At 44.4% G+C, this 20426-nt stretch overlaps 1 protein-coding gene across 1 annotated transcript; it reads right to left on the minus strand.

Annotated features, from left to right (window-relative positions):
• Positions 1-13065: 13065 nt before the first annotated feature.
• LYPD6 (LY6/PLAUR domain containing 6) lies at positions 13066-20002 on the minus strand. The gene is made up of 4 exons (XM_010179515.1): positions 19891-20002; positions 18690-18788; positions 14237-14367; positions 13066-13266 (listed from the first exon to the last, which is right to left on the minus strand). The coding sequence occupies exons 1-4, from the start codon at positions 20000-20002 to the stop codon at positions 13066-13068; spliced, it is 543 nt and encodes a 180-aa protein (XP_010177817.1).
• Positions 20003-20426: the final 424 nt, after the last annotated feature.

Here is a 20426-nt window from a genome sequence, read left to right on the forward strand (position 1 = left end):
ATATTTATTTTAGTCTCTGTGAATATGTGTTCACCACATGTGACTTAGCATATTGATTGCCAACGTTCAAACGGATACCTTTATGTGCCACATGAATTTTAAGCTGTGAGTTTCCTTCATCTTGAATGAGTTTAAGCATAAATGTGCATAACTATATCTGCATATCCTTTTTTAAATACTATTTTACAAGCCACACTTCTTAACCATTTTGTCTTTCAGTGTCTAACAGGTCTGTGCTCTTAGTATTAAAAATCCTGGTGCCACTGAAGTATCTAGGAATTTTGCCCCTTATTGGAGTAAGGAGCAAAAAAAGTGGAATAAATAATAAAATTGTTCTCCCAGAATATAGAACTTAATAAAAACTGCAGAAGTTAGTGTGGGACTAATCACTCATTTGCTGTTCTAAGATGATACTAAGATTTCTGAGGTCTCTAACCAAGTAATACTTCACTACCGAAGTATTCACTTGACTGCAACATCCAGAGACTCAGTAAGAAGTCTCAAATTACTCTAGAACCAGTCATCTCTCAAGGTTTTTTTTGTCTTTGTGTTGCTTGGGATTTTATTTTCTCAGTGTTAGCTAAATATATTTAATTAGTTTATATATGTAACTGTAATTTAAAGCTGCTTTTGTAACTTTCTTAGGTCATTAAATACATTGTGGAGGAAAAAAAAAAAGATAATGGGGCAATGCTTGGATGTCATCATTGTTTTCCTGTACTTGGATGCAATTTAGACTTGTCTCTGTGGAATTTTGAAATGCCTGTGCAAAGAGCAATTACGATCAATTACTGCAGTTATGATCAATTATGAAAATATTTCAAGAGGAACGTTTCAGTAAACTCCTCAGTCTCTTCAGGTATCACAAAACCAATCAGGTCAGTTGAAGTTACTGGAGGGAGAATAGTGAAGAAAATAGGAGGCATCTGAAATGCCAGAGCTCTGTTGGCTGCCTTGCTGCAGAGACTAGATTCTAATCTGGATTAAACTGAATTTTGATCTCATGGCAGTAAGGTATCAGGACTGTTCATTAAACACCACTGTATTTTTCCACTGTTAACTAACAATTCTGGATTTAAAACTTGTTCTAGGTTTGTATACTACTGTTTCCTGCTCAGGATCTAAGCCAGGTATCACCAAAGTCGTCTTCTTGGCTTTAATGGGTTTAGAAGCAGTTCCTTTCCCAAGTGCCTGTATCTCCTCATTAATGATTGCTGCAAGCCCGTAACTTTGCTGGATCACGGAGATGAAGTGAATACGACTTTCCATGGGAGCAGTGAGTGCTGTCTGCTCTGCATTCACTCACTAAGCCAGCAGTTCAGACATTATCTTGCTCACCTACCATCGCTGTCATTGCTTTGTCATGGAGTTTTCATGCTGTATTTCCAGAGCCCGAGTTCCTGACCTCCTTTCTACTGTCCAAGAGAGCTGTATTACTTCAAAGTCTTTTATTGATATTTTTTTTCCTCATTCTCATCAAGAGGATTAAAAAAGCATTGAGAAGCCGCAACGTGTCTTGTCTGTTTGCGAAATACAGTCATTTTGCAGAACACAAATTGGCTCATTTGATCAAAGGGTTAGTGTGTCGCTGGATGGCAGAGTACACTTGTGGAGGACTTTGTTGGACAAATATTAGAAAAATAAATTCTGTGGCATGTTTCATACATATTTTAAAGACTCTCAATACTATACTTTCTTCAGCTGACTTTGCTGTGCTTGTCTGTATTTCAGAAAGGGTGGTAGCTGTCGTGCAGCTCTTGAAATTAAGCTTGGGCTGCTGTTTTTTTGACTTTATGTCCTGTTAAGCTTTGTCCTGTAAATGGCTTCAACCATGGCAAAAGTGTCACTGAAGGCAATGGGTGTTTTGCATTGATTTCACCAATACTAATATTTCATAGGAGGTATGATTTCCTGATGTTTTTGTAACTAAACTATTCTCACACATACACTGATTCTCAAGCCAGAACTGAGACAGTTCTGTTTCCCTCCCATCTGAAGAGCTACACTGTGTATTAATTAACTCGCTACTGTGAAATAAGTTCTTAAATACACTGTTATTAACTGTAGTTCTGATAATAAAAAACAACTTTGAGTTACAAAATTACCTTCCTCTCTAGGGTAAAGAAACAGGAGAAGAGTATGTAAGATCACATCAGATTGGTGCTCTGTTGAAGTTCTATTTTTCTGAATTCAGAGAGGCTATTCATTTAAAGTGGCACAGTGAGCATCACAGGGTGGTTAACATCTGCAAGCACACTAGTGTAGATGGAGAATACGCTTAAAATGATGCAAGTCTGGATGTTATTTGCAGTAGTCAAAAGGCTTACAGAAGTGTTAGAGGTGAAATGTCTCATGGAGATGCCTTGAGATATGAGGAGCTGAGTATATGTCTTTTCCCAAAATTCCTAGTAATTCTCTTTTCACCCTTAAAATTTAGTCTCAGTGATAGCTTTTTCTCAGACTCAGATTGAAATATCAAAGTAGCAAGTACCAAAAATGGTCTGTTCTTCACTAAGTGGAAAGCTCATACGATTTTCAGTGCCATGAATGTTCGTGTTTAAGCTGTGCAGCAGTAAGAGGTGATTGGAGGTTTTTTACTGCTCCCTAAATGACACGAGAGGACTGTGGGCAGGACAGAAGTACAGGATTTTAGCAGACTGAAGATTGTGTATGGAGGAGTCTGCTCTGAATCCTCAACCACTTTGGTTCAGTTCGATGAATTCATTGATTTCTTCCTGGTAAATGAAACATAACAGCAAAATAATTGTAGGACTTCTCTCACATGCCCAATCCTTTTAAAGCCTTTTTGTATTGTTGTATCTTTATACTGAGCATCCTCAAAACTGTCATAAAAACTAATGATCCTTGTGTGTGTATATATATATATTTATAAAGAAATTTATATGTATTTATAACGAAAAGGAAAAACAAGCCAGGGCATCCAACAGCTCTCATTTATCAGACATCAACAGTGAAGAGCTTTATTTTCCTTCCACCAGCAGCCACCTGGCTGGTTAAAAAAGCTCTCAAAACAACCCCGAGGGTCACAGGGAGCTTTTGGGGAGAGGGCCCCTTGTCTTTGCCGTCCTGGCTGCAGGCTCCCTGCTAATTGCGGTGTCACTCAGCGAGATATGCTCTGGTTCATAAACCCGCGGGCGAGCAGGGCTGTAACTTTAGTACCTGATCCAGAGAGGTGAGGCCATGAGCTGCTTTGTCACATTAACACATAAAACTTGGTCTGGGAACGTGTATTTTCTGCCCTGTCAGGCTAAACATTGCAGAAATCTGGCTGTATAGCAGAAAAACCACATGAATTTGGAAGAATTGAGGTTGTGTTGATGCTGCTGCTCAAATAATTTGGAGTAAGGACAGAGTGGTGATACGATTTTTATACTCGGAGTGATTTGTGTGATCCCAGACATCAACTCACTTGCTTTGCTCTTTTTTTCCCCTAGGCTTCAGCCTTAGCACTAGAGCAGTTTGCCTGCAGGACTGGAACTAAAAACAAGAGCTGCTGATCCAAAATACATATGGACATGATGGATGTGGATGCATGGTCTAAATTATCTGATAAATACAGATAAGGCGGTTACAGTTATGTTACGAGATGCACAGCATAGATATTTCTGAAATCTCATACTTTAGAAAGCAGGTAACTTATCAAACCACAGCATTACCACTTAAAAAGCTGCCCTCATGACCATATACATCAATTATTTCCCTTGCTCTTGAGCTAATATTTGGACACTGATAACAACCCTTGAATTTGATAGCAAATGACAGGGATGCCCTGTCAGTATCGCAGCAGAGGTGTGACAGGAGGAGAATTAACTGGTAAACAGATGATAATTGAGGGCTGAAATACTTCACTCGATCCCAAAATGAAGCATCCCGTGTATGGATATTTGTACATGTGCATTCTAGCAAAAAAAAAAAAAGCCAATTTCACTCAAAAATTTGAAATATTCCTGGATTTTTTTGAAGTGTTCTTACACAAAGCAAAAGAAAATCCGTATATAATAAGTGCTGCTCTCTCTGAGTAGCTGTTTTGACCACATATATGTCAATACTTTATTTTTCTATCTGAGGTGCCCCTATGCACTTTAAAGGCACGGTCAGGAAATCGCTCTGGCCTAAGCTTCCCTTTTAAACAGCAGAATTTAACACCAGTTTGTTAGGAAATCCACAGAGATCACCCAAAGCTTGCCCAGTTGCATTTTCACTGCTTGTGCCTCCTTAGCCTTACTCATAACAAACTCCTCCTGAGTAGATCCAGCACCAATATTCTTGAATTCGCTCAGTTCTGCTGAAACAGGTATAGTGGCTGTATTATTTTGCCTTTTAGTATCAATACTTCAGTGGATGTCGTTGTTCTAATTGGCTGCAATTTTATTTTCTTATCTTTTTAGCTTGAAATAGCATCGGATGGGAAGGCACCGCTTATAGCTTGGTGTGCTGTGGAACTCCTCCTGAGTAGATCCAGCACCAATATTCTTGAATTTGCTCAGTTCTGCTGAAACTGAGGTATAGTGGCTGTATTATTTTGCCTTTTAGTATCAATACTTTAGTGGATGTCGTCGTTCTAATTGGCTGCAATTTTATTTTCTTATCTTTTTAGCTTGAAATAGCATCGGATGGGAAGGTACTGCTTATAGCTGGGTGTGCTGTGAAAGGGATGGCAGAGCCAAAAATAAATACCAAAAAATACCATCTTTGCCATTGCTATGTCAGGAACAAGCGCTAAGGTTGGTCTCGATTTCCAGATGAGGAAACTAATCATGGGTAACATTAAAATAGAGTAAAATTCCTGCAGTTTTAACTGATTAACATTCCTCTTCAAGCATAACTTCAGCAGGGCTAAGCAATTTTAATTGCAGTTAAGCGTGGTGAAGTCCTCTTCTACTTCTGCTCTGATTTCCACCAAATGAAGGTGCAGCTCATGGTACTTTAATATATCAAGGAGCGTTAAAACATCACCATGCGTGCGTGTTTGCTGCTCAAATCAGGTCAATCGGAGCCTTTTTGTGCCCCTAGATCTCCGTGCAGGCTGACACTTGCACGAGGGGACGTTTCCCCGTGCGTGGAATTTGGCCAGGAGCGACATGCCCATATGCACACACGCACCCGGCGCTCGCAGCAGCTGCTGGGTGACAACAATAACAGCTTGTATCTGCTGCAAGAATTAGTGGTGTGTTGATGCGTTCAGAACATCCTGCTCCATTATAATTCCCTTTGTTTCCAGGGGGTAACGGCATCTGAAGGCCCAGCTTGGCCAGGGTGATGGCATGAATCACAGAATCCCAGAATGTGAGGAGTTGGAAGGGACCTGGAAAGCTCCCCCAGTGCAACCCCTGCCACAGCAGGAGCACCAGAGCAGTCACACAGGAACACGGCCAGGGCTTTGGGTGTCTCCACACAAGGACACTCCACAACCTCTCTGGGCAGCCTGGGCCATGCTCCAGAACCCTCACACTCACAAACTTTGGCCTCATCTTCAGCTTGAACCTCCTGTGCTCCAGCTTGGGACCATTGCCCCTTGTCCTGGCATTGGCCATCCCAGAGCAGAGCCTGGCTCCTTCCTCCTGACACTGCCCTTTCCAAATGGATCCCCAGGAATGAGGGCACCCCTCAGGCTCCTCTGCTCCAAGCTCCAGAGCCCCAGCTCCCTCAGCCGCTCCTCAGCAGGAGATGCTCCACTCCCTCCAGCATCTCATCTTTATGGCCCTGCTGGACTCTTTCAAGCAGTTCCTGTCCTTCTGGAGCTGAGGGCCCAGCACTGGGCACAAGATTGCAGCTGTGGTGTGAGCAGGGCAGAGCAGAGGGGCAGGGGAAGCTCTCTGACCTGCTATGGACCACTCGGGTCTGGTCTGGTGATGCTGAGTTGATTTTTTTGGTTATGTGAGGGGTTTCTGTGCCTTGTTAATGTGCAGGGTTTAACTTGGGAGAGGTACACCAACATGTGCCTTAACCAGGTGGCTGAGGCTGAATTATTTGCTTATGGTCACATCGAAACATTACACTCAAAAACTCTTAAAACCGCCAATTTTAGCAGCTGAAAAGACACCAAACAAGCCCCATTGTTTAGTTAAAGAGGGAACCCCACCCTGGCCTGCTGCTTAGGGAGGAGGCAGGTTCTGGGCAGGTGGTAATTTGGGTTTAACAGCTCGCAGCTGGTTTCTCCCCAGCCCTGCTCAGTTTGTCCTGCAGCATGGCCCTGGGGTGAGGTCTCCTTCCTAATCTTGCCTCTTCCCAGAGGATTTGTTCCATATTTTATCACCTCAATATGGGTAAGTTTTGTCTGGGAGATGCTCTGGGTCTTTTGCTGCTGAATACTGTGAAAATAATTTAAATTGCTGGATGAATACTTGGGTTTTGAGGCAGTGAATACCCTAAAATGTCCTACAGGGGCTTTGTGCTGTAGGGGCGGGGGGGAGATGGGGCTCAGTCTTTGCTGAGAAGCTGATGTGATAAGCAGAAAAAGCCTCAAAACTCTCAGTAAACGGAAGAGTTGCTAAAATCCTTGGCTGGTTTTGATAAGCTTATGATAAATGTGGTTATTTAGTTGTTTTCAGGAGTGCTGTGTTTGCTTGCAGGAAGTAAATCTATTTCTCTTTTTGTTTTGTCCCGTGATCTTTGCTCCCTCTAAGGAGTGTTGTGTGTTTTAAATCCAGAAGTACATAAAACATCAAGAATATCGAAAAATAGAGGTGATGAGCAGTAAGACGAGAAGCCCCAGAGGTGCAGGAGCAAAGTGTATTTGTGTAGGGATGTGGAAAAGGAAATTATTTTGTGAGGGGAGAGGGCACGGTGGGTGCTGACCTGGTGCTTTGGAGTCTGGGAGAGCGGAGAGAGAACTGAAAAGTTTGGGACTTGGAGACAAAAGCACAGACAATAACATTGGTTATTCTTACAGGCAGGAATCAGAGCAGGAACCAAAGGAAATGCAGGAATTTAACCCCATCCTGTTGTTTATGATTGTGGTCCAGAGCAGCACAGGCCTTGCAGCTCAGGGGGTTTCCCTGCAAGGTGACCTCCTGCTGGTTGTGCCCACAGAGTTGGGGTGATGGGACCGCCCCTTTCCTGCCCCTTCTGCTCCTCTAATCCCCACCATCAGCACAAAAAGTGACCATGTCCTTCCTAAAACCCCTCAGCAGAGCAGCCACCCTCTTCCTTGTCCCTTCCCAAGGGGACACATCCCATTTAAAAACCCAAATATCCCACAGAAATGGGATGGAATGGGTTTGATCTTTGCAGCCCTCCAAGGCCACTGCTTTTCCAGTTACTCTCATTAAAAATGTGAGAGCCATGCACCTCCTACTGCTTTAGCAAGGTTTGTTTTGATTAATTTTTAATTATTTCTTTTTTTTTACTAAAACCTCAATAACCACTACCTATGTAGTTAGTTGTCCTATTTGGAAACCTGGTTTTTTTAGGCCCTGTGGTGTGAACCATAGCCTTTAACTGCAGACTTTGCATGTTCAGCAACAGCCCATGGCCAATTCCTTCTCCATACCCATGTCCTGTCCTGGTTTTTCTGAAGAGGCATGTGTATAAAATATATATAAAATATACATTACATTATATTTATATAAAATATACATTATGCATCTATATATACACATATTATACATGTGTGTGTGTATATATAAAAGACACATTTTATTTTATATATATATACACACACACACACATACAAAGCATATACAGTCTATAGGTATGTATGGTACTTACAGACAGATGGATGGTAGCATACCTGCCTGACTTACACAAACTGAGGTTTTATGTGCATGCACTATTATCCCCAAATTTCTAGTGTCATGAATGAGGTTTTCTGCTATTGACCTGCAGCAGGGATAAGAAATAGCTGGGGTTTTTCCTCCTCTTGACTATTATTGTGCCATTATTTATTTAGGAAAAAAAAACAACCATTTTTTTTCAACAAAACCTGGTATTGGAGCTTTAAGCCTGGTACTCACACCCGAAATCCACATTAAAAACCCAGGACTAAATAATAGTTGCAAACTGTGGCCTTTATCTTCCATAAAGATAAAGAGTAACCTTTCACCTTGGCAATGGCAAGTCCTGCTTTATTTATTTTATTCTTTTTTTTCAGTATAAAGGTTGCTATTTCAGGAGCTGCACAAAGGTTTTGTCGGTGTGGAGCCTGACAGGGGGGACCTAACAGGATTAGGAGACTGAAATTTCATGCAGCTGGGGGTTCTGCTTCACCGAGAAAGTAATCTGTGCTACGAACACCGCAGCGGCTTGGGGAGGCTCGGAGGAACACAAATGTGGTCGGAGGGGTGGGATTTGAGGAGGGGTTGGTGTCTGAAAGAGATGTGGTGATAACCCAGAGTGACCAAGTGATGACTGGTAGGAAACACTGGGAAAATGAACTTGTTGAAATGTGTTCTCCAAAATGGGGGTTAGTGGGCTGGTGTCAGGTGACAACCCATCATTTTGGGTTAAATATTAAATCTATAAGTATTAAAATGGTTACTCAGTGCTCTTTTGGGTAGGAGGTTGGGGTCAGTCATCTCTTACATGCACTGTCAAGGTGAGATTTAGACTTTCTCTGGTAGAGCTTGATATAGCTAAAGTAAAACCTGTTTAAATTTGGCATTGGAGAGTAGTGAAATGTTTATGAACACCAGTAAAGCTGGCTTGCTCAGGTTGTTTCTCAGCATAAAAACTTCTGTGAGCTTTTAGATTTTTTTTTGGTAGCTGTATTGCTTTCTTTGTTGTTTTTTTCCAGTATTTTCAGCCTTATGTTGGATTTATTTGCATTTATTGTGGATGGACTCTGGACATTGAAAACATCCATCGTGCTGGTTTTAACCTAAGACTTGTAGGGTTGAGCTCCATGTGATGAAATGTGTAAATGTTACGTATCTAAAAGCTTAAAAAAAGGAATAGGAGACCTAAATTCCATAGATAAGTTGAAATGGATAGATTTAAAAATGCTTTTGAAAAAGAAAAATATATATATGTTGATGTTAAAGGACTGAAGTTACTGGAGCCGCCTGGGAGTTGGGTGGCTGATGGTTGGCTCGTGGTGGGATTCCCTGTGACATTAATCCCAAAGAGAAGTTGGTACAAGAGCCAATGAAATTATCTCATGAGGATGGCATCATAAAATGTTTATTAGCAAGATGCATGCCCATTTTGCCATGCAGGGGAGTACACAGGGACTTTGTTCAGAGCGTTGGTTCCCATCTTGGCTTCTTAATTCTGAATTGGTGCCACTCTGGGCATTGCCATCTCCAAGCTTTGCACCTTCAGATGATGAGGGTTAACTTCCCCTTGCCATTGATTCTGTAATATGGGTATTTTAAGTACACTTTCAATTTCCTTTCCCCCTACATCCAGGTATGGCGATACCACTTCCCAGAATCAGAGTTGTTGGCAGTTTCTTGGAGGAAGGAGCAAGTAGTGCTGCAGCCTTGACCAGAAATTCATGGCAATCTCCTGGAGTAAGTGAGAAACCCAGAGCATAACCTTTGCAGGGTGCTTGAGCCTCTTTAAGAAGGTTAAAAATGCTCTCAAGAGCTTTGCCAGTTCATCCAAACTAGGTTTTTTTTGGCGGGGGGGGACTGTGCTGGATTTTGGCTGGCAATGGAGAAGAGGTTCTGGGTCTCAGCTGAAGTGGTCACTGAGCTGGAATGGTCTTGGTCAGAATTCAGGAGAAAACCAGGTAAATTCACTTTTATACACAGAGCATGAGGGAATACCCCATAGTACAGCACTATTCTTTTATATCTTTAACTTAAGCATCTCTTTTTTAATGTTGGTTTATTCCTTTTTCTCATTATCCATAAATAACTTTGTCCAAAACCTTTCATTAGTTACATGAAGTTGTTTACATCCAAGTAAATGCTGCTTTCAAGAGCACACATTAGGAATAACTGCTTGAAAACCTCCAGACCATGCTGGGAGTAAAATCAGGGATCACAAATGAAACAAGAACCTCTTCAGACTTGTCTTATATTGGTCACTTAATAAATTAACTTGTAACTAATAACTATGGGAACTATGGGAGGAAACCACGGGGAAGATTCATTTGGTACAGGAGGGATTAAACCAAAATGCTCTAAATACAGCTTTTTTGCCCTATTTTCTGTTGTTCTTTTTCCTAATAAAACATCAGAGCAAGGAAAAGGGGATGGAGGAGCAGAGTCCCAGCACAGGGGTGGCACCGCAGCAAAGAGCAGGGCTGGCGACGGCAGCTTTGTACGGTATCAGACACCTCACACACCAGCTGAATATTTAAAACATTTATTTATACAAATGTACAGCATTTACAAGAGTTAAAAAAAACACCAACCAGGCATTTCAAAGCAATATCACATATATAGAGCCTAAAAAAATAAATACAGTGCAGCTCAGCTTTTATATGCTTTAAAAAAAAAAAACAACACCCCAAGAGGAGGATCCTATGTAGGTCTCAATCACCTCAATCTCTACCACCTTTGTGAGTGGAGAGCACTATCAGATACCCCAAAAAAAGTCTCTGGTCTGGCTGAGGGCCACCTAACAGGCTGCTCAGGGAGGTGATGGTGTCACCATCCTTAGAGGAGTCCAAAAAGTGTGTGGATGTGGCACTTGGGGACATGGTTTAGTGGCCATGGTGGGGTTGGGTTGATGATTAGATTTGATCTTAGAGGTCTCGTCCACCTGTAATGATTCTGTGGTTCTGTAAATATAGCTTGAAGGTGCTGTCAGTGCACACCATGGGCCAACTGGCACTGGGGCCCATGTGACCCCACTGCAGGCACCACATCTTTCACGTGGTGGGTCCTAAAAGTAAGTCCAACACCTCCTTATGAAGAAACGTGGCCATTCCCACAGCTCAGCCCACATGGTTATATAGCTCAGAGTTACCATACCACAGGTGAGCCTGGGTGAGTTTGGTTAAATAACAACAAAACTGCAAAATATATGGGAAATAGAGGGAGATGCATAGAGAGATGCCAGCAGAAACGTGGCTGCAAGTCATTGACCGAGGTAACATCTGCTTCTTGCTGCTTGTTAGGTACGTTATTGCCTGACTCCTCCATGTTTAGTGAGGCCCAAAGTGAAAATACAAACCCTGAAACCCCCCAGCTGAACTGCCACCACCAGTGTGTGAGCCCTGAGTCAGCAGGGAGCTCCCCACGAGCTGCTGCCCCGTGCAAGACAGCCCAAGGCTTGAGCCTGCCCTGGTTGAATGGGTAAGTGAGATGGTCCTTTGGTCCTTCCAGACCTAAACTCTTCCATTTTGCAGGATAATAATAATAAATAAATACTTAAATTGCTGTTGGAAAAGTCATAATGCCCTCCACCTCATTCTCCCCAACCCGTAAGTACCTGGCACAGCTCTGCTCAAAGGAGCTTGCAGAGAAGGTGGGGATAGGCTTTAGAAATACTACAGGGGTGATTTCTTTGGGTTCTGTTTTATAGGGTCTACTAGAGGCAGGTCTAACTTGCATAAAATAACAGATTGCAGCTACCCTCTTGATACCAGTGATCTGTGAGCAAGTCATTGGAGAACTGAGAAGATGCCAAAATGCAAGGTTTGTCCATGAGCAAGGCCACCTAGTCCATCTTCAAAATTATTAGTTTTATGTAAAAAGTTAAAAAGAGGAAAGAAACAACATTTAAAGTTCAATTTTCACAATGTATATATACATTTTTGATAACATCACCCAGCAAAGCTTCACTGATGCTTCCAGGCTGCTTTCCTTCCCCAGATAAACCACCTGAAATGAAGTAATGAGCAAGCGCAGCTCTAGGTTTGGCCACAAAACCCAAGAAATACACTTAAAGCTGCAGTTTTCCAGCTCTTAATGGTACCCAGCACAGATGCTGTTGATGGGGGCTTGCTGGTACCCTCCAGGAGCACTGGAGGTGCTCACAAAGCATCTGGATCCCAGCGTTGGCTTCCTTCATCTGCCTTTCCCTGTAAAACTCACCAAAAAAAACCCACTTCAGAGGATCACATACTGCAACTTGATAAAGCACAGTTACCTTGGAGCACGACTAGCCCAAAATTGACTCATAAAAGAACAATTTATGACTATTTAAAAAAAAACCAAAACCAAACAACCCACTAGATTAATTATTTCAAAAGTTTGGTTTAACTTTAAAACAAGTCTATGGACACCTTGCTTTTGTCACTGACCCTGCAAAACAAAGCTGATTCTTTTTCAGTAGTGATGCAAAGCCTTATATATATTTTTTTTTATGGTAATTTACATATTATAGGCTTACACACTTGCAAAACAACCATTTTTCCTGGCAATACCAGTGTTAAGAATCTCTTAAACACTTTAGATCCTACTCAACACACACAAATAAATATTGCATACATGATTTCCAAGCAAAACGAGTCACCAAAATAGAGCTGTAGCTAGTGATGGTCCATACTCCATAGTGATAGTGCATTGTAACAAGATATTCAGGATCAGCTTGGTCTGGGTGCCAAAATACGGAGTTTTTGGAGGTTTTTCTGGTTCATTTTGTAAACCAAAGTGATTTTGTCGATCCCAGTGGGGGGTGTTATGGAGGTGGCTCTTCATGCTGCTGGTGGACAACCTCAGAGGAAGCATCTCAGTGCGATGCTGGCCTGTCCAAGCTGCTGCTCCATTGACCTCGTCCCCTCCAGCCTTGGTACCAACTCCGAGAGGAGCAGGAGATGTGGGGAGATGGCAAAGAAACATCAACTACTTATTATTTCCCATATGGTCTCAGAACAGGTTAATGAGACACTGGAGTTAGTGCTCTGACAAATTATAGCAGGAAAGTTTCAACCGAGTGAGTGATGAGAGTAGCTTTAAGTAATATTTCTTCACTGAGAAACAACGGACATTGAGAGAAGTTGTAGGCATCCCACGTGGGTTTTGGGAATGTTTTGCATGAGTTTCTTCTTGAAAATGGTAGAGAAACGTGATGGTTGCACCCCCTTCGAATGCATCTGCGTCCCAGCCTCATTAGTTCATCATTAACAAGAAATCAGGAGGAAAATTGTCTTTCAAAGACAACTCCATTGGGCGATGGTGACCGTCCACGTGGGTGTCCTCACCCCATTCAGCTGCCAGGACCCACGTGTGGCAGCGTGGCCCAGCGCTGCGCCACCAGCCCCAGGCAGAGACAAGCGGTGGTCAGCAGGGCGGGCTGGGGAAGGTGCGGGGCGCTGCTGAGGGGGGACAGGGTGGTGAACACGGCCTCGCTGGCGTTCTTGGGCAGGGGCAGGTTGCAGATGCTGCCCTCGCAGCAGGAGGTGCAGAGCTGAAAGAGACCAGGTTATCACTTGGTTATTTGAGAAACAGCCATAATCATAAAGGCATAGGAGAACTAATGTGACATTTGCAAGGGAGAACAGCAGCCAGCCTGATTTTTGTCCCCCTTTTCTTTTTAATTTTTAAAAATCCATCTCATGGAGACCAAGTAGATCCATCTCATTTCCATTAATCCATCTAAATTCCATTAATCCATCTAATTTCACCCATACAGGAACAGCACATTGGCTAACGCAAAGAGGACACATCCATTTTCAAGAGGTATTGAACTTCTTTACCTTAAATAAGTAAACTGATGCAAACCAGTGTGACTTGGTTGAAGTAGAGCTCACAGGTCAGAACTGAAAGAAATCAGTATTCATTTGTACAGGGGTTTTTTTTTTGCCACCTATCTCTTAGTTTGACACAACTCCTGTGTTAGCCCATAGGGACACACAGCTCTGATTTCTCAGGATTAAGAGGGGTCACAGGGCACAGAGATGCAGAGCAACAAAACTAATGCACTCGAGGCCAAAACAAAAGCATAAAATTATGAGTAAATTATGTAGTTACGAGTAAAACAGAGCTGGGGCTGTAGTGTGCCTGGCAGCTCAGAAAGCTCTTTATTTTAACCCATTGGAGACATTCAAGAAGGTCGACCATCGACCTTCAGAAAAATATCTTTTATAACTAACTGTTTGATTCAGATATAAAGTGTTAGCTCCAAAGGTCTGGAGGGAGTGGTTTTCCTCCCCTGAGCTACAGGCAGGAGAGTTATTTAAAGAGATTATTATTTCATCCTGGGAGAGGTTATTCCCATGTTTCTGTAACAAATGGAAATGAGTTGGAGCTCTTTAAGAGGAGAAACCTCATTTTTTGCTATGTTGATCTACCCACTGAACCAGTCAGACCTCTGGCAGAGGCCAAAAGGATTCTTCCCAGTTTTCATCTTAAAAAAACAGGCAGATTTTATCCGATACCTTGTACTCTTCATGCTTTACATATGTGCATCCCGTAGACAGACAGTCCTCCAGCGGCACACAGCGTTTGGTGACGGATACGCTTTCTCCAGTAGCTTTCATCAGGTGTTGGCTAAAGCAATACCTTGTACCTAGAAAGACAGAAAGAAATGCGTTTATCTGTCAAACTCGAGTCTTGTGATGGGCTACAAATAGGGAGAAATAGGAAAGAGAACTCAGATTTTTTTCAAAAACTGATAATTTTATAGGAATTATCTTTACTAATACAAAACATTCACAATACCTGTTCATGTCTGAAGTTAATTTCCATTTGTTTAGGTTTAATCTCTTCCTAGCTTTGTATACAACCATTAGTTCTGTATAATTACCTAAAGCATTACATGTTGGAGACACCTTTCCCTATATCCTAACAACCATGCAAGTTGTCCTCACTGCTCGCACTCCGATCCTTCACCCTCTCTCTCATCATCTTTTATAGATATTATTATTACTTTATATCATGGCAGAACACTTGGGAGGATTTTTGTGTGTCTCGGTATCCCAAACTTTGGAAAAAAGCCCCATAAAATGGGCTGTCCCCCTCATAATCCCCCCGCACCTTCTGCACCCATTGGGTTCCCTCAACCCAATTGCAGACCATCTTCCTCCTCCGTTTTTAAGCTATTTCTCCAGTGACATTTGTAAAACACCCAGAAAACTCCAAGCAGGATGACTGACAAAGGCTGTGGTTTCCCTCAGGCACAAAGGAATTTGGGTTTATTTCATGCCTTAGTCACCAGAGGGAAGCTGAAGGTGCTGTCAGCATCCCAGCGCTCCAAGATGAAAACGCTGGATTTCCAACACAGGAAATATTTTTCTATATATGATATATTTCTTCTCTAAATTACACCTTGCTTCTTATAGATCAAATTCATTATTAATAAAATTGTTGCTTTCACAGAAGCATCATTAATTTAAAGTGACCATTCCTATTCAGCTCTCATCTCCAATGCCCAAAGCCCTGTGTACTTGTCATGTTTTAGGCATTTGGCAGCATCCAAGCGCGTTATCCACGGGGCAATAAAACCCCTCAGATGCCTGTTGTATCTTTGACCTGCTCTTAACTGGAGCTGATACCCGCAGCACACAGATTTAACTTATCACCAGCTGGAGACGCTTGGTGTCCTGGCTTCCCTCAAACCATCCAGGGCTCCAACGTGTGGCTTTTGATGCCTTTTCCAGGCATTCCCCTGCCCTAAGGGGTGAAGCTCACAGTTTTATCCCCCTGTGCGATGGCTTTTAGCTCCTGCCAGGACCTTGCGACTCTTTTAGGGCCATTTCAATCTTTCTTCCAAGTGTGTTTTTAGAAAATATTGTGCAATCATCTTGGAAATAGGCATTTTCCCCTCCACAGAGGGACCAAGCGTGCTTCTCCTTGTACACCATCAATGATGGCACTCTCTCCAAAGTAGGGATGAAGCCCACATTAAGCCACAAAATCCACTCACACGGATCAATATTAACACTGGGAGAACCCAGAGCAAAGCAGAGGTGGGGAATCACAAAATGTGAGGAGTAGGAAGGGACCTGGAAAGCTCCCCCAGTGCACCCCCTGCCACAGCAGGAGCACCAGAGCAGTCACACAGGAACACGGCCAGGGCTTTGGGTGTCTCCACACAAGGACACTCCACAACCTCTCTGGGCAGCCTGGGCCATGCTCCAGAACCCTCACACTCACAAAGTTTGGCCTCATCTTCAGCTTGAACCTCCTGTGCTCCAGCTTGGGACCATTGCCCCTTGTCCTGGCATTGGACATCCCAGAGCAGAGCCTGGCTCCTTCCTCCTGACACTGCCCTTTCCCAGTGGATCCCCAGGAATGAGGGCACCCCTCAGTCTCCTCTGCTCCAAGCTCAAGAGCCCCAGCTCCCTCAGCCGCTCCTCAGCAGGAGATGCTCCACTCCCTCCAGCATCTTGTGGGAACATTGCCATGGTGGGGTACAGTAACTGCTCTGCAGATAGGGAGGCTGGAGGGGTGGAAGAGGGACTCCAAGCTCAAGAATGCAAGCTTAATGCTATAAAAAACTTATCAACAGTAACAGAGACATTCATAATGATGTTATTCAGGCTGTCCAGCAACACATTCCATCAGAAAAGCATTTGAAAATGGGATTATTCAAGGGATTTTTTTTGGGGTGGCTGTTAATTTATGCTGACCCCCCAGTGTAACAGAATACACCATCACCTCTTTTTTTTTGCATTTTCCCTTCCTCCGGTGGATCTGTCTTGCAAAGAGTGCACGACTTGCAAAAACTGGACAATGTGCTACAGCTACGAGGTACCTCCAAACACCGATAGACAACAGAGAGCCCTGGCCTTGGTGACACTGACCTACAGCAGCATCACCCAACGGCTGAAGCACACGTCCTGCATGGGTTCCACCTCATGAGCACCCTCCTGTACCCTTAAAGGCAGCATGAATGAAGAAACCAGCGACTGAAACCCAAGGCTTGGTGCAGACAGACAGGGTAAGTGCAAGTAAACCAGCCCTGCAAGGCTCTTCAGTAGGAGAAAGTTGTCCTCTCTGCTTTAAACTGGGTAAGGAAACACTAAATCTGGTATTTCAAAGGACCAAGTTGAGTTTTCAGAGCCCGTTTCCCAAACCACAGCCTCTGACAGTGATTTTGGGTGGCACCTGCAGCAGCTGGAGCATCCCTGTGGTGGTGGTGGCCATCATAGGGATGTCAGGCAGCCCACAGGCCGTCCAAAACCAGAGTGCCAGGAGTGGTTTGAGTGCAGCATTTCCATGCGAATTAGATCACTAACACAGTTTCTGCTTGAGCTGAGGCTCATAAATAGCAGAAAACAAGGTTAATGCACAGCAGGAGGCCTTGCCTTCTAGGAAAGGCTTTTTCTACTCTCTGTTCAATGCAGGAATTCATCTTTTTACTCTCCATTATCATGAATTTTACTACACAAATGTGGTTCATTTTAAGTCCTGCATAATGGTTAATTAAAATATTTTAGTTTGCTTGGTTTTAATAGCATTTTGTCTTAAAAAAAGCAAATAGCAGGATGGAGTTTTCTCATTTTCTGCCACCACTTAACCCAAGCGAATCAACACGGGTTCGGATCACTGCAGCAAGGGAGGCGATGCCGCAAGCGCACCCCTGGCTCGCAGAGATAAGGCAATTACCTGAGCAGATAACCCCGGAGTCGTGCCTCACCCCGAGGCTGCATTTCTGCAGCTTCCTTACATGGACTCAAAATCACCTTGGAAAATTAAAGCGACACAGAGAAAAAGCTGCCTTAAAGCTTTCTGCTGTGGAAGTGCGTTGGATGGGAAGCTGAGAGATGCCAACAACAGCCATAAGAAACCTTTGAGTAACACATTATCAAATCCCTGCATTTTAAGGAGATAAGAAGTCCTCTGTGCTGCAGATTAAAGATGGACTCGGATTTCCAACTGGCCCCTTCTCATGGGGATGGATGAACATAGCTGATCACAGAATCCCAGAATGTGAGGAGTTGGAAGGGACCTGGAAAGCTCCCCCAGTGCAACCCCTGCCACAGCAGGAGCACCAGAGCAGTCACACAGGAACACGGCCAGGGCTTTGGGTGTCTCCACACAAGGAGACTCCACAACCTCTCTGGGCAGCCTGGGCCATGCTCCAGAACCCTCACACTCACAAACTTTGGCCTCATCTTCAGCTTGAACCTCCTGTGCTCCAGCTTGGGACCACTGCCCCTTGTCCTGGCATTGGCCATCCCAGAGCAGAGCCTGGCTCCTTCTTCCTGACACTGCCCTTTCCAAATGGATCCCCAGGAATGAGGGCACCCCTCAGTCTCCTCTGCTCCAAGCTCAAGAGCCCCAGCTCCCTCAGCCGCTCCTCAGCAGGAGATGCTCCACTCCCTCCAGCATCTCATCTCTGTGGCCCTACTCGACTCTTTCAAGCAGTTCCTGTCCTTGAGCTGAGGGCCCAGCACTGGGCACAAGATTGCAGCTGTGGTGTGAGCAGGGCAGAGTAGAATTGAATATTGAAAATATTGGAATTCAAAATATTGAAGGTATCTTGATATCAGCTGAAGAGGCCATCTCAGCTGCCCCAAAACGTAGGCTTGTGCCATAGGGGAGGTAAGCGAACAAAGAACCAGTCCCATACTCACCAATAAGAGAAACACAACCCCTAAATAAATGTCAGCCTGATTTAATTTCCAGCTGAGCTAGAGGAGAACAAGGAGCAGATGAAAGCCCTAAACTTCATCCACTATGGAGACAGAAAAGCTTAAAGGATTACTCGTATCGCTTACACATCTTTCTTGTCGAGGAGGCTTTACAAGCCGGAGCAGCGATCGCCAGCATCCGAGTACGCCCAGGGAATAATGGGGGCTCAGTGCTGTCCCTGCGGCGGGGACAGCGAGCGGTTGTTCAAATTAAACGTGGGTTTAAATTAAACGCTAGCACGCGGCCGGTTACCTCTTGGACAATAGACATCCGGAGCCCATCGGTTGCATTCGTAATTATCCGCTGCCTTTTCGCAGGTGAAACATTTAAATCCATGCGGATACGGCGTGGCTGAAAGGAACAGACCATATTCAGTTGAAATGAGCCAATTAATCCGCTTCTATTAGACTTTTCAGAGGGACACAGCAGCATTTGTTCTTTTTCAGACATCTCTTTCTACATGTGTACCTGTCAAATTCATCAAGGTGGACCCGATTTGTAAAAACCCTATCACCAACAGCAAAGGAAAGGCACATAAAGGTACAATGAGGACTCAGTTCAGCCCTGTTTACCCAGAAAAAATGCCCAACGCTGGCTCCAAAGGGAGTTAGTGTGAGCAAGGAGCAATTATTCTCTTGCTATCGGAGCTCACATCCAATACCGCTACTTTATCAGCTCTGATAACAAATTATCAGATGGATTAAAATGCTTCTGGAAACTGTGCCACCGAGGAAAAGAGCTGCTCCTTTTGAAGGCAGGCTGATGGCCCCAAAGGAAAGGAAAATCAATTTGCTGAGCCTCCAGTTTTTCACAGCAGGCTCCGTCCTGATTTATCTCGCCAAATAAAGAGCGTAACTTCTTAAGTGGTCTCCTGGCAGGGCTTCTGTAGCACTTTCAATACATCTTCAAGATGCTGCCACCTTCTCAGAAGCCAAACAGGTCACGTTTATCTCCATGGGGTGAAGTAAGCTGAGCCTCCAGAGCCTCACAGGACACCTCTCACCTCTCCCTCCTCTTCACCTCCTCCCCTTGGTGTGGGACAGACCCATTTGGGTACCAGCGGTGGGGCAAGAAGCATTTGCTGCTTGTTTGCCCAGGCTACTCTGGGTAAGGGCCACCAGGTCACCCAGAAGCATCTCTGGTGGGACTGGAGCTGCCCTCAAGGAGCAGCTTGGGGTGGGACAACACAACACAGACTCACAGCACAGTTTGGGTTGGAAGGGACCTTAAATATCACCTATTTCCACCCCCCATGGGCAGGGACACCTCCACCAGCCCAGGCTGCTCCAGGCCCCGTCCAACCCAGCCTTGGGCACTGCCAGGGAGGGGGTACCCACAGCTTCTCTGGGCAACCTGGGCCAGGGCCTCACCACCCTCAATGCGCGTTCGCCCCCGTCCTTACCCCCGCGCCGCAGCCGGCCGTGGCTTTGCGGCCCGCGCGAAGGTGGCTTACTGGAGGGGTGGAGGTAGACGATGTCCTTCACAGTGAAGTCCTTGGGCTGCACGGCCGGCAGGCAGGTGGCCACCACGCTGAGGAGCAGCAGCCACGTGGGCTGCGAGGCCATCGCCGGGCGAGGACGTACTCATGCGGCAGCCGAAAAGCCTCACCTGCAATAGCAGAGAATGGGGTGAGCAGAGAAAACCCATCAGGAGCCCGGCCACCACCTCAGTCCCCAGCAACCCAACCTCCCCAAACCCACATCAAGTGATTATTGTATTTCCCTTATCTGTGCTCCAAAGGGTCTTATTGCCATGGCCCTGGTTGAAGGGGATTAATATAAGCAAAAACAAATACCCGGTGCAGTGCCACTTGTGAAGCCATCCTAAAACCAGCAGCTTTAAGGAGCACCCCAATCCCCATGCTCAGGCTGTGGCGAGCCCTCCAGGAACAGACAACACTAATGAGTTGTTAAATACACAGCTTGAATTATCACAATTCCTTAAAAATGATGAAAATGGACCTCAAATACCCAGTGAAACAGGCAAAAC

Source organism: Mesitornis unicolor, unplaced genomic scaffold (genome assembly GCF_000695765.1).
Source record: "Mesitornis unicolor isolate BGI_N332 unplaced genomic scaffold, ASM69576v1 scaffold11042, whole genome shotgun sequence".
Taxonomy (NCBI): domain Eukaryota; kingdom Metazoa; phylum Chordata; class Aves; order Mesitornithiformes; family Mesitornithidae; genus Mesitornis; species Mesitornis unicolor.